At 39.4% G+C, this 13,632-nt stretch overlaps 1 protein-coding gene and 1 long non-coding RNA gene across 3 annotated transcripts in view; one reads left to right on the top strand and one right to left on the bottom strand.

The window, feature by feature from the left end:
* Positions 1–13,632, bottom strand: part of LOC311212967 — a 74,319-nt gene that overhangs the window by 45,346 nt on the left and 15,341 nt on the right. The gene's annotated exons all lie outside the window — the stretch shown is intronic.
* Positions 1–13,632, top strand: part of FGD5 (FYVE, RhoGEF and PH domain containing 5) — a 102,465-nt gene that overhangs the window by 77,992 nt on the left and 10,841 nt on the right. For both annotated transcript variants that reach the window (XM_084292699.1, XM_084292698.1), the window contains exons 12-15: positions 926–994; positions 7,381–7,464; positions 9,048–9,127; positions 11,941–12,040. In XM_084292699.1, coding sequence (XP_084148825.1) covers positions 926–994; positions 7,381–7,464; positions 9,048–9,127; positions 11,941–12,040 — 333 coding nt within the window. The remainder of the gene's footprint in view (positions 1–925; positions 995–7,380; positions 7,465–9,047; positions 9,128–11,940; positions 12,041–13,632) is intronic.

Below are 13,632 nucleotides of genomic sequence, written 5' to 3'. Positions count from 1 at the left end.
CTTGCCATTCACATCAAATACAAATTTATCCTCCTTTCTTTCAAACCTTTCCAGTTTCCTCAGGCCCAACCTGCCTCTACACTTGAAAAGATTTCTTTCTAGAGTTCTGCAACCCTAAATTCCCCTTCATCCCACTACTGTCCTTAACAAAACTCATGAAGAAATTTTCAAGGCATGCATACTCTTAGTATGTGAATCCTCATCAACCAAACATTGCAGTGATCCTCTTATTTTTTCTCCAACATCAGTATCCTCACTTGTCCTTGCCAAGTAGTGAATTAATAAATTCTGCAAACCTCAGTGCAATTCTAGAGTAGAAAATTACACCAGATCCTGCTCTCCATTAGAAAAGAGTAGATGTCTGTAAATCCACTGCTGCTTTAATTATTTTAGACCTTTTCAAATGTTATTGAAATTAAGTTTGAGTACGTTGTTTTAGCTGGTTACATGTACAGTCCTGTTTACATACATAGTAACAATATGGACAGACAAGGTATTATGCTTGCAAACATACACAGGTTTAGTGTAGGCATAGTATGGATGTGAAAAGGTTTCAGCATTTCTTTTTGGTTTGTCTATTTTTCATAATCAGAGAATGAGTTCTTTTCTGAAGCCCTTTATATGTTACTTTTGAAATCTGTGACAGTCTCCTTGCAGTCCATGGTGCAGACGCAGTGGGCTGAGTACTGCCTGGTGTCTGACACATGGGTTTCCAAGCCATTCAGTACTGATACAAATGCAAGCCATAAAGTCAGGCTAGAAGCAGATGTTGAGGTATCCATCTGTTACTATGCTGATGAAAGCAGTTAAGAGTGCCTCCTTCTACATGAGGAATGTTCTCTTTTCTCAGTAAGTTTCAGAATGCAGTCTCAGGATTACAAGTGTTTTTTGTTTGTTTGTTTTGTTTTTGTTTTTTTCCCTTTAGGTCTTTGTAAAAGAGGGAACACTGATGAAAGTCTCTGGGAAAAACAAGCACCCTCGGCATTTGTTCTTGGTAGGATTTCTTTCACATTTTTACTATCTCTTTCATATCTTCTCCTGTGCTTACACAGCTGTAAACCAGAGAAGAGATTTCAGGGCTGCGAGTCATTTAACTGTAAGCAGTGATGTGGTAAGTGGGTTTCTGTTGCTAAAAAGACACAGAAGACTGTAGCCTCTTTCACACATGTACTCATTGGCCCTGCATATAAGAGTAAGTGCTGTGCAGCCCTCCATTTGTACCACAGCTCCATTCAGCCTTGACTACTAGGCCATAATTCTGCAAAGGAGAGTGCAGGTTTCCAAGGTGCTTGGGAGGAATACTTTCAACAATTAAGCCTCATACTTAAAAATCTACCTCTAAAGCCTTAGGAGGTCTTACCAGAAACAATAGAGAACACTACCGGTAAAATTTAGGAAAGCTGTCTTTGGGTGAGTTTGGTATCCTTGAAGCTCTATGGCTGGGTTTTAGCTCCTGATGTCCATGTCTTTGTAAATAACCTGATAATTGTGTGCACCACCTGGGTATAGTCCCTCTGAACACACATCTCCAGATCTCTGTTGATTGAAGCAGCAGTTTTCGATGAGGGTTTGCAATTCTTCTAAGATAGTTAAGAAAAATTAACCAGTTATCAGTTACTGGAAGATTTTAAGTATTCACAAATCAAGAGAGATGAAAACCCACCATTTGGGAGATCTGCTGTTAACACCCATGCTTTCTCTTTTACTTTATACACTACATTGGGCTGTATACACTACATTGAGACTCCATGCTCCTGAGCATTGTTCTCAACTTTGCAGGTAGCTTATTGTATAATCACAGTTATTTTTATGCTTTTATCTATATGAAGGGGAAAATAATATTTGCCTGTCATAGGATTTGTGATGCTTACCTGTTAATGTTTGAAAAATTCTGTATAAGTGTAGAGATTTTAGAATCTCCTTCCTGGAAAAGCAACATAAAGTACTGAGCCTTACTGCTGGAATTAACATCAAAGTACTTGTTTGCAGACTTCATTTTAAAATAAGGGGGTTACATGTCTGGAATACATACTTGCTGTGGCCTCTGTAAGTGCTGACAGCATTTCACCCAGGGATCATTGTGAGAGGTTTATTATAGAAGGTATACATTTTGCCATTAATTCTTATTTTTTTTCTTCTTATTAACATTTTCTACTTGTACACGAGCAGGATGGTGAAAATGTAGGAAACAGAACCAGTGTGGAATGTGGTAATTCCTACATTAACATCTGAAAGGTTTTGCATTATCTCCTAATACTGTGAAGTATCTGTTATGCCACCACCACTCAAGTGTTTAATGGACTATTCAGTCTATGAATACATTAAGATAACTACTGCACAACTCTACCAACATATTCTATCTTTGCATGTAGCACCTTTGCTACATCAGTCTTAAGGCCCCCACCATCCATCACTGCTGACACCTTTTTGTAACAGCTAAGATACGCATGAACATACCCTTCCCTTTGGCAGCACATCTAGCCTAACCCATGTTCTATCTCGATTCAGATGTCCAAGGGAAAGAAAAACAAACACAAACCCTCAAGACTAGAATAACCCTCTAAATATTGTCTCTTAAAATCTACATTTGTTTAACTCCTTCATATTATAAGGACCGTACCTAAATCCTTTGAAGACATGGTAAAATATGGGTAGGAGATGAATTTACCCTGATGTATTTATCAAAAACCATTCACACTGATTGGTTTGTTGTTGTTGTTGTTTTTAATTTTATATATATATATATATATATATATATTTTATGATGCTTCAGTTGCCACTCCAAACGATTATCAGATGTGAGTACGTACAGGTGTGGTTTGGTTTAGATGAAATAAGTGTTTACCTTATCTATCCAAAACATTTTTACATTAACACCGTTTTTGAAGTTCTTTGTAATGAACTTTGTCTATAGCTGAGTCAAGCCCAAGACCAGGAGAAAATTTCATCAGAAGAGTATACATTGAAGGATAAGTCTGAGAATTTAGTCCGTAAACATCTCAGGAGATGAGCCCATCCAACTAAAGTTGTAGTTAGAATGTACCATAAAAATTGTGTGTGTGCCAAACTCTTCTTTGGCCTTTGCATTCAGGTTGTGCTTTGGTGGTATGCACACTTGTGCTCTGAGTATGTAAGAATTGTAGATCTGTGCACAGGTCCTATATGCATGAATGTGTAGCACATGTGTTTAGGGGCTTTTGAGGTGTACACCATGTGTATCACAAGTTTACTTGAGCTGACTGTTTTGTGCAGGCTGATGATATTGTTGAATGTGGTGTTTCCTGGCAGGATGTTTGGTGAGCTTTGCTGGGCGCCTGTTTCCTGAGTCCAGTCTCTGTTTACAAGGATGTTGGGGCCTCTTTGCAGTGCAGTATGGGGCTGCTGATGCTGGCAGGCCCCTGACTGCCCCCCAACCACAGAACTTTGCAACTCAGACACTGTCTCTTATCTCACCCTTCCAAGAATTCCTCTACAAAGACAACTTGTGCTGCAAATGGGGTGTGGGAAGCTGCTATCAAATGGGAGATTGTCTAATGGGCTAGCCAGCAGGGCTGGAGTATAGGGGAGGTTCCTGGGTCAGAGCCTGGAAAATGCAGCCCCACCACATGTTCAGGCTGCTCCACTGACACTCAGAGGATGTTTAACACTTAAATCAAACAGCACAGGGTTCACAAGGAACTATCCTTTAAAATATTCAGAAAAAAAACAAACATGGTAGGAGTTTTTAGACACAGAGTGCACTACATACAGGCACCAGCCATTCAGCATGGCATAAGCTTGTTTGGATCATTAAATTTGAACACCATAAATTAGACAATTTGGTCTGACATCTAATTCTACTGGGTTCCCATTACAACAGAGGGAATTATAAAAAGAGGGAGAAAAAAAAAAAAAAAAAAAGTAGTAAGAGAAAAAAGGAAAGAGCAGAAATATCCCTCTTTCTCTGTGTTATGTTTTGTGGACTGTGTATGCATGTGGTAGTGTAGAATAGGAGTGTTTGCTCCTGTAGCAATATGTATACAGTTTGGGAATCCCAGCTGTTCCAAAACTTTTTTGGCAAAGACAAAGTGTGTAAAACCCAAAAACTAATGGGAAGTACTTGGGGGTTGTGGCAGTCAAGCTCTTTCGCCACAGATTCCTGAGGGGCTACAAGATTGGATTATATCACATTCCTCACAGGGAACAGTGTGCAGCACGAAGCAGAAGGATGCATGAGCCCCAGGTACTCAAGCTAGTTCTGTGTATACCATTCTTGTAGCCACCGCTCAGGTCTCCAGTGTAGACATGGCAAAGGAAACAGCAGCGAGTGTAAACCCTTTCTTCATGAAAATCTGTGTGCTTTGCCTAGCAAGCTTTGAAATATTTGTCATAATTTCATTGTGACAAGCTGTGGCTGGTGGGATCGCAATTAGAATCACAGCCTACCTTTATATACTGGGCAAAAAAAGCAGAAGGAGGTAAAAAGCCTCTGCTGGGCAATTATAAAACAAAGTCATCACTAATGTTTAATAAAATCTTGGGATATTGATTTGAGCTGCCATGACAATGGTAGGCATCAAGGTTTCTTTCTTAATCAACAGTAATAAAAGGATGAGTTGCTTTGTAAAGAAACACATAACTTTTTAAATAAATAAGTTAAATGGAGTTTTCTGTCCAAGAAACCCAGTAGCACATTACACCAGAATCCTAAAGATCTCTCTTAGGATTTCACTTTCTTGGGCTTAGTGCTCATAATTAGTTACCTTTTCTTGTGGTTTGAAACAAGCCTCAAGTACTGGCACCTACAACTGCTTTACAGTGAGGTTTACATTTGCTCAGGTTTTGCTAGCTTAGCCTCATAGATGCTCAGTGTTCAGCAGGTTGCGATGAGTTTTCTGTTTATGGATAGCTGTAATTAAACTAGGAATCATCACGTGGTCAGTACTGTGCAGGTGTCACTGAGCTGGTTGGACTAATGTTAGCAGGGAAGGTAAATTATGGAGCACTAAGCAAATGGCATAAAAATACAGTGACAAGCCATTTGTCACCCTGTTCTAAGGAAATTCTATTGTTTTGTTGCAAAGGAGTAAATACTCCACTTCAGACTAGATGGAGACTAGAGTCTGAGATGTCCTTTCTGACTTGATAGTATGTTTTAATACCCTCAGTTTAAAAGTGTTATATTAAAAGAGCTTTAAATTCTGCATCAATTATAACTTACTAGAAGGCCACAGAGAACTGAACCCTAGAGTGGTCAGTGAAGGAAAGCTTGGAAGCTTGGGAGTCTTTTTGCTAAAAATAATGGAGAACCAAATCTCTCTCTCTCTCTCTTTTTTTTTTTTTTCCTCCACTAAGCAATGTATAATAGATGAAAATCAAATAGTTTATTTAATCTTAGGGATGCCTATATAATCCTTTCACTTATCATCCTTTAATTTTAACTGATATAAAATCCTAAACAAAAAGAAACACTATTTGAATCAAAAAATAAAACTTCCTTTTTAAAATGTTAGAATGAAATATTTCATAATTTTCCACAACAATATTGGTTGATCTTACTCATTAAAACCAATTCAATTTTTAAAAGAGTAAAATTTGAAGTAAGATGCTTTAGAGAAAGTCACTCCAATATATTTTGCCCCACATTAGTGGCAATGTTCATTTTAAAGATGTGCAGCTAATGCACAGAAACTTGATTTGCTTCTTAATGAACTGTTACCCATGAGTTAGCTCGTGACCCTCTAACAAAGGCAACAATTTTGCTGTTAACTTCAAGGTGATAAAGATATATCCCATATCATTTTTCTTTAACCACTATAACTGCTCTGTAAGAAAGCTGAAGTATGATCTATTAAGAAAACATCCATAAGGCTCTACTTCCATTTTTTTCAGACAAGCAAGTGAATGAAAACCTCACAACAACTGTTTTAGGCAGTTGGGCAGTAATAGCAAGACCCTGACAATTCCAGTCCTAAAGGATATGTTATTTTATTGCCAATTTAAAAAAAAAATGACATGTATTCTACATAAATAGGTCATGCGGTGTCAAGAGTTGGACTTGATGATCCTTAAGGGTCCCTTCCAACTCAGGATATTCTATGATTCTATGATTCTATGTTCACAACCTGGATGGACAGGCTGCCAACACAAGACAAGGGGGAATCCTGTGTTCATTTTTCAATGATTCTTTAGTTTTCTCCCTTCTTTTTAGCCTCTCCCTTTATTATAGTTTTCCTTCCAAAATGCAGTATTATTAGCATCCAATTGGCTACATTAAAATGTCCTTGTCACAGAGGAATCCAAGTGAAGCTGGTTTCTGTTTACTTTTTAACTTCTCTTCAGAATTTCTGCATTTAAGACACGTTGTGTCATCACACTATTACCTATGCCTTGCAACTTATGCATATTGGTATTGATGTCAGAGAAAGAAAACAACAGAATATGATCTGCTCGTTCAAGTAAAGCAGAGAATGCAAGCATGTAAGCATTACCTTAGCAATGTTGAGGCCCACTGACACAGTTTTTCCTTCTGGTAGTATGGGAAGGAAAGGCCAGCAAAGACCTGCCAGGTCCAGTTCCACTGTTTCAATTATTTGTTTGCTGGCACAGAGGCAAAAGGCTGCAATAATGTCTATTAAGATAGGCAAACAGAAGAGAAGATCTGATCCTATTCTGTATGAAGCTGTCTGATAAACATGCCAAGAACTGTGAGAACTAAGGAGAAATTTGGGGTGTTGAGTTACAGATGTTTTTTTCCTCATAAAATTAAAAAAAAAATGTTTCTAATTCTGCTATCCCATGGTCTCTGCTGTGGCCCTTGGACCCAGCAATGCTGTTGTGTGTCTGGGAGAATTCTGCTAGCAGAGAAGTCTGGTTACTTCTCTCAAATATCCAAACCGTTCCTCCCTGAGTCATTCTTCTAGACCTTGGCAACTTTCCTACCTCCACTTCCTTTTTGCCCTGAAAACAGAAGTCCATGAAGCCCAGCCCTACCCACCACAGCTTCGCTGTCGGGGGGGCAGAGTCAGAGCAGCAGCATCCCGGGCAGTTAGTTGGTATTGCCAGGTAATAAGTACAGCCTGTCTTCCCAACTTGAACACAGCATTGCCCTTAAAACAAGAACCTGTTTTACCCAAGCTGAATAAGAAGGGGGCTGAATATCTGCTTACTTAGCCATTAGCAACTTCAAAAATGGGAAGGAATCAAAGTCCTGGATCCAGACTCCCCAGAGCTCTCTGTAAATGCAGGTCTTGACCTAAGCTATGCAGCTTGGGCTTGTCTGTAGCAACAATCCTGACAGTTCATCGAGTTACTGCTTGTTCTAGGTATCCCCCCCACAAGTAATGGTCAGGCCTGCAAACCATATTGCAGATTACTGATTTTGTCTTTCTCTTCATGTAGATGAATGATGTTCTGCTGTACACATATCCCCAGAAGGATGGCAAATACCGACTGAAAAACACATTGGCTGTGTCAGGCATGAAGGTAATGCCTTATCTGTATTATAGGCTGGAATCAAAGTTATACAGTGAGCTGTTAGTACTTTGCTGGTTTATGTCTCATTTCCAGTTCATGGCAAGGGGAGAGAAGGAGTCGACCTGCTATCAGAGGATTCCATTCATTGCCTCTTCCAGGAGATAGAAGGAAAAATAATACAAACATAACATTAACTGTAAGGTTGTGGCTTAGTATGACAGCCTTACTCAGGCTTGCAATGAATAATGCAAGCCAAGATCAGATTTACTATCCGATCATGAAACTGGAGACAGAAAAGATTTATTATCCTATTTGGTCCATTCCCCTCCTCATGTCTCCAGACAATGCACAGTTGTTCCCTACAACACATTAACTAGGGCTTAGGCTACCAGATTTTAAACTCATGCCACTTAGAATTTATATAAGCTTTCATTTGCCTGGTTTTTATGTGACCTTTGACTGTCTTCATCAGAAATGTTATTGGATTCTAAAACTTCATGAGGAAATGGTGTATTGGGTGCTATTACATGCAATGATACAGAGATAATCTCTTGTTCAGTAAGTTCCTTAACTGCAGATTGCAGAAACTGGACACAATTATCCTGTTCTTACGGTCTTTCCCTAAGCATCAGGTGGTACTGGTACCTGTGCAACAGGAGATTTTGGGCTGGAGTGGTTTTTGGCTCTGACCTAGCTGACCATTACATACCTCCCACCAGGAACCTTCCTAACTATTCTATGGCCAATATGCCAAGTTGTATTTTTATGAAAGAAGACTTCAAGTGGCAAGTCAGGAGCTTGGTGCTCTAGGAAACAAGCAAGACGTGAATTACTAATTATGAATTTCAGCAGAATGATACAAGGTGTATTAGGGTTTTATGAAAAGGTGGCAGGCTAATCACCCTACAGACATCATAGTCTAAAATTAACTATGAATTCCCATCTGACATAAGAATTGCCAAAAAGTACCACCACTAAGTAAGGAATTGCAGAACAGGTACTTGTTAGTACATTTGAAACACTGAGTCATTAGCATAATAGTTCCAGTACCGTGAAGCTATGTTTCTCTTAAGTGCCTGTTGCTGTTAGTAGATGACTAATACACTACATGACGGGGAATTTTATCTGAGCTGTAGATTTTAAGTATTTTTTGTTCTTAAAGAGCCTGGCTCCAGGCAGGCATTCACCGATCTAAAGCACTGCTCTGTATATGATCTACCTGTCAGGAAGAAAATTATTTCCACTCATTCCCGGAACAGTCACGGCTTCTTCCCAAAATGCTCTGACACTTCTCAGACTAAATATCTCCTAAGCTTGTCATATTAAAATTCTACCCTGACTGATATTTTATCCTTACCTTTCAAGTTGGATTAAATGATTTTCTTTTTCCCTTTTGCACCACCACCATATTGAAACAGAAAGCATTCCCCATTAAACCAGAAACAGAATACGCAGAAAACCCTACCAGCCCATTTCTTTGCATTGAAGTATGAAACAGATGGTTGGGACTTCAAAGATCCCTTTGCATTGAGAGTTGTACAGTGTTATAGACAGTTTAACTCCACCTTTATGTTCATGGCATTTGTTTCTAGGTCAGCCGCCCTGTGACAGAAAAAGCCCAAAACGTCCTGAAGATTGAATATGATGAATATTGCCTGACACTGTCAGCAAGGTACTGTCCCCAGACTGCCATGGCAAAAGGTTTTACATTCTAGTTGTATCTCTAGATTAACCTAACCAATATTTAAGCCTTAACTAGTCTCTCATTCTCTTCTAACTTGGTTTCAGTCTGTGCTATTGTGACAGACAATGGCTGAGCGCTTGATTACACAATGAAGATATAAATGCAAACCTCATAAACTGTAGCTAATTTGACTCATATAATGAGTAATGATTAGAACTTAGCTTTTGAAAACATTTTAAAGAGAGAGGAAAGAGAATAAAATCTTACTAAGAAGCCTGAGGATTTTCCATTGACCTCTCACACTCTTTCCTTGTAACACCATAAGCATGTTATACTTCCCTTTCACAATTATACTTTTTAGCTCATAAAACCAGTGTTGCAAAATTGCTGGAGAATTGTAAATAGGTAACACCATGCAATGGACGTAAAAGCACTTAATAATCCTTAAATGACAAAGACAAAATTGAACTTCATTGGCAATCTCATGGGTCTTTCTAACAAAAGGAATTTCACTAATGAGTTTGTGTAGTGCTAGTACTGACTGCAACTGAAAGTCAGGATCTCTATCCTGGGATTAAAAAATAATGGTAAAAAGAGATTGTAGGTTGGTTTCTGATCACAAGATTGCAATGTACTGTGTTATTTCATGCTTCTAGTCCAAAATTATCCTGCAAATTTACTTAGAGCTGGACTGATTTTCAGGTGTAGTTTACTATAAAAGACATAGCATCCTAGCAACGTTATTAAAATTAATTCTTCCAAATTAAAAAGTCTTCAAAACTTCAAGTACCAGTTTCCTCACCATCAGTCTCCAGCTACAGCATGGCTGGAAACACAGCAGACTTCCCTAAACTACACAGTTTAATAGGTATACAGAGAGACACTCTCTTACTCAGAATCAGATTTTGGAACTCTTATATTTCTAGGAAGATCTGCCATCTTTGGACAGTGCTTAGATATCTGTCAAAGTCTTTGCCTGTTTCCTTTTACAGCCAGCACATGAGAAAACATCTGAGATTTTCTTAGATCTGCACACTCATCACAATCTTCAAAATATACACACAGTACTTCTGAATCACCTGCTGACAGTTAAAAAAGCAAGTGTATGGTACTTCTGTATTGCAGAGGGGAAGTAACTGCTGTATGCCCCTTTTATCCAGACCAACTGAAGCTGGCATCCCCAGGAAGCAGCATGGGATGCTCTGCTTATGTGGTCCTTTTATGTTCATATATATGAAGTCTGTGCTTAGCCAAAACAAGTACCAGAAGGCTTCAAGCATCCTTAAAAACTGTGTCTTTTATTGTTCAAACTGGGGTGTTGCAGGCCTGCACTGAAGGCCAGTTGTTGCTTATCAAAAAACCTCAGTGCTTTTAAATTTGCGTGAGACAAGGTGAATGTGCATTGAGGAAATACATCATCGCCAGGAGCTAAAGGCAAAAAAGTTGGCACGGCTGTATGAGAAGGTGGTGCTGTAAAGTCTTCACATCTTGCACTGAAAATGGCTTGCTCACCCAAAAAGCCATGTTCTGGGCTTGCAGTGAGCAGGTGATAGATCTGGGCACAGAACTTTTATAGAGAAGGCTGATACTGCTGTTACACCTTTACTTACATGTCAAAAATATTCCTTTTGGACACAGAGGCAACCATCTGGTGCCCTTATAAAACAACAGAGCACTAGGAGAAAGCAGTCAGTGTACCACCCTGTGAGACTAATTCAGAGCAACAGTGGGTAGCACTGTGACAAAATCCCATCCCATTCAGTTTCTCTTATTAGTAAACTGAATGACTGCTGGTGTTTTTAACAGATGAGGGCTTATGTTCAGGGTGCAGAGGAATGCCAAGTCAGGGATCACTGATTAACTCGGGCACTTCGTCTCTTCCACTCCCCCCCCACCCTTTTTTTTAAGACCACAAAAGACAAATTGGACAAATTGTCCTTAGATGTCTTGTTTGGTGGCCTTCCTGAGCATGGTGTATGGAAATCACAGATGAACAGCAGCTGGCAACGATGCCAGTGCTTAGTTTTAAAAGGAACTCTAGTGGATAGCTTTAACATGAGTACCTGGTATGATGTAGGGAAGGGAGAACAACACATTGAGCTGCATCCTCTCCTTTGATTGATTCTGAAAACAGCTAGAGCTGTTCACAATTGCAGATGGACATTATGCACACAGTTTGAAGTCACAACATGAAAGCCAGCTAACATATGCAGGACCAGCTAATGGTCCTAGAAGAAAAAACGCATTTGGGCATTTAGAGCGTGCTGCTTTTCTGGGGCTGCTGTACTGACAGGGAAGCACAAAGTACTCCCTGTTCTGTCCAGTGCAAAGGGGGCATCTAGAGGCCAGTTCGGAGAACTACTAGCCTCCACGCATAACTGCAACTAGAGGAAATGCTGTAGAGATGAGCACAAACACACTTATTCTGAGCAACCCATGGCGACACTACATGCTTTAGAGTGCCTAATAGCTAGGGCAGACATGGCAGAAGAAACATTTTGTAGTCTAATGTGATCTAGGATTGACCAGCTTATAGAAAAGTCAGAAACTACTTTGAAAAACATTTCTGAGCACTGATTTCCTTCTTGGTCACAGTCATAACCATTGATCTACACTAATCACCCAGCTGAATAAATACAACAGTCAGTTTTGTTCCTGGTTGAAAACAACTGTTCCAACGCATGAGTGGGTAAAATCATACATTCATAAAGTGAAGATTTTCTCCTCAGATCCAGAAACCGCTTGTTTTGGTTCCTGATGTGCTTTGTGCATTGACTGCTTTGCTGTATTTCATTCCACAGCTCTTGCTCGGAAAGGGATGACTGGTACAGCTGCATCAGCAGGCACATCCCTGATGACTACAAAGCTCACAATACTTCCACCTTCCACAGTAACGTTGAGGTAAGAGGAAGCCAAATCTTTCAGTGCTTGAAGGGGAAGTGGGAGGGCAGTGGGAACACACACAGAGGGAGAGGGAGTGGAAAGGAGGAAAGAGAAGGAGGAGGGTTATAAAATGCAGAGTTCCTAGGGCAGGACATTCTTACTGTTTTCATTTAAATTGGTATGTCAAGCCTAAATAACAAATCTCATACCACAGTTCGTGGTTTGAGAGGCCACCTGAAATGTTAATCACACTCTGTATTCTGTGGTCTTTGCTTAAATATGAGTTCTCATGGAGGAAGACGAGCAAAATTTGGTCCTAAACAGTAACTATCTCGGATGATCAAAAAACAGGTACTAACTCTGTAGATGTAAGAAAACAAAACTATCCATTAGCTATACTAATATTATACAAATAAAGCCACTGCCAATGCAAACCTCACCAGCAATATTCTAACTGAACCTGCACAATTGATGTATATGGTTACTTTCTTGTTGATTTCAATTGTACTGCTCTCAGTTATGAAGCCAAAGAATGTGCTTGACAAAAGTAAAAATTCTATTTTAGGTTAAGCAGAACCCTTTGATTTTACTAAATAAAAAAAAAAAATCTTGCTGCCCTGAAGTTAATTTGCTTTCAAATTTTTAACAATAAAAATTAGAAATTCTATTGCATAGCAAAATCAAAGCCTTTTTCAAGACATGGAAAAGTAATTTCTTTTACATCTCTACTTCTGATGTAAATCTGAATGTGCACAAGAAGAAATTTGGAGGAATTGCATCCTATTTGCTTGCAGGAGTCTATTTTCCTCATAGCAAACCTTCCTAGCAAACAGCCCTTCAAAGGCACAAGACCGTGCACTACCTGTGCAAACACTACAGTGTTGTGAACTGAAAGTGGTACCCCAAATATTTCTGTGCTGAACCAGAAGTAACACCTGCATATCAGCAGTGGCTTATTAAATTAGGTTCGGTTTCATATCGACCATGGCTCCATGGGCTTGGAGCACAGGCATAGGCACTTGCACAACAGCAGCCTGGTGCATTCCAATGCAATAGGAATAGTGAATACATTTTCTAAAGCTGCTTACAGATATTTGGATTGTGTGGGGATAAATTCCTCTTTGTGCACATCACAATTTGCTTTGGAAAAGAAACAAGTTTTTACCGTTTTCTGTCCTATCTCTTCCCCAGTGATAAAACTGCTCCAAGGTGTAATGAAATAATGAGCTCAACCTCTCTTCAGCTGAAAACTATGGAGCTTTTTAGCGATGCTATTTCAAAAACTGCTAATAAAAAGATGGGTTTAACTCATGTTCTTACCCACAATTTGCATATACAATGAATAAGATCTTTGTCTGATGTGGAAGATTGCCAGTGCCTGACCAGTAACAACAGATCTACATTGATTCTTACCTGTTGTGGCTGGCTTTCACAGCACCATGCACTGATTGGCCATAGACTTTCAGTGCTGAAGCACCTCTATCTCAATGTGCATCGAGAATTAGAAAAAATGGGGATTGTAGCAGGTGGACTGCAATGAAAAAACTGTATGAGGGAAGTCACTTTGTACTTCAGAAGTGTGGATGCTTCTTAATTCATTCTTGTTGGAT

The sequence above is a fragment of the Netta rufina genome (assembly GCF_964035555.1).
Source record: "Netta rufina genome assembly, chromosome: 10".
Classification (NCBI taxonomy): domain Eukaryota; kingdom Metazoa; phylum Chordata; class Aves; order Anseriformes; family Anatidae; genus Netta; species Netta rufina.
This window is presented reverse-complemented; position numbering and strand designations above follow the sequence as displayed.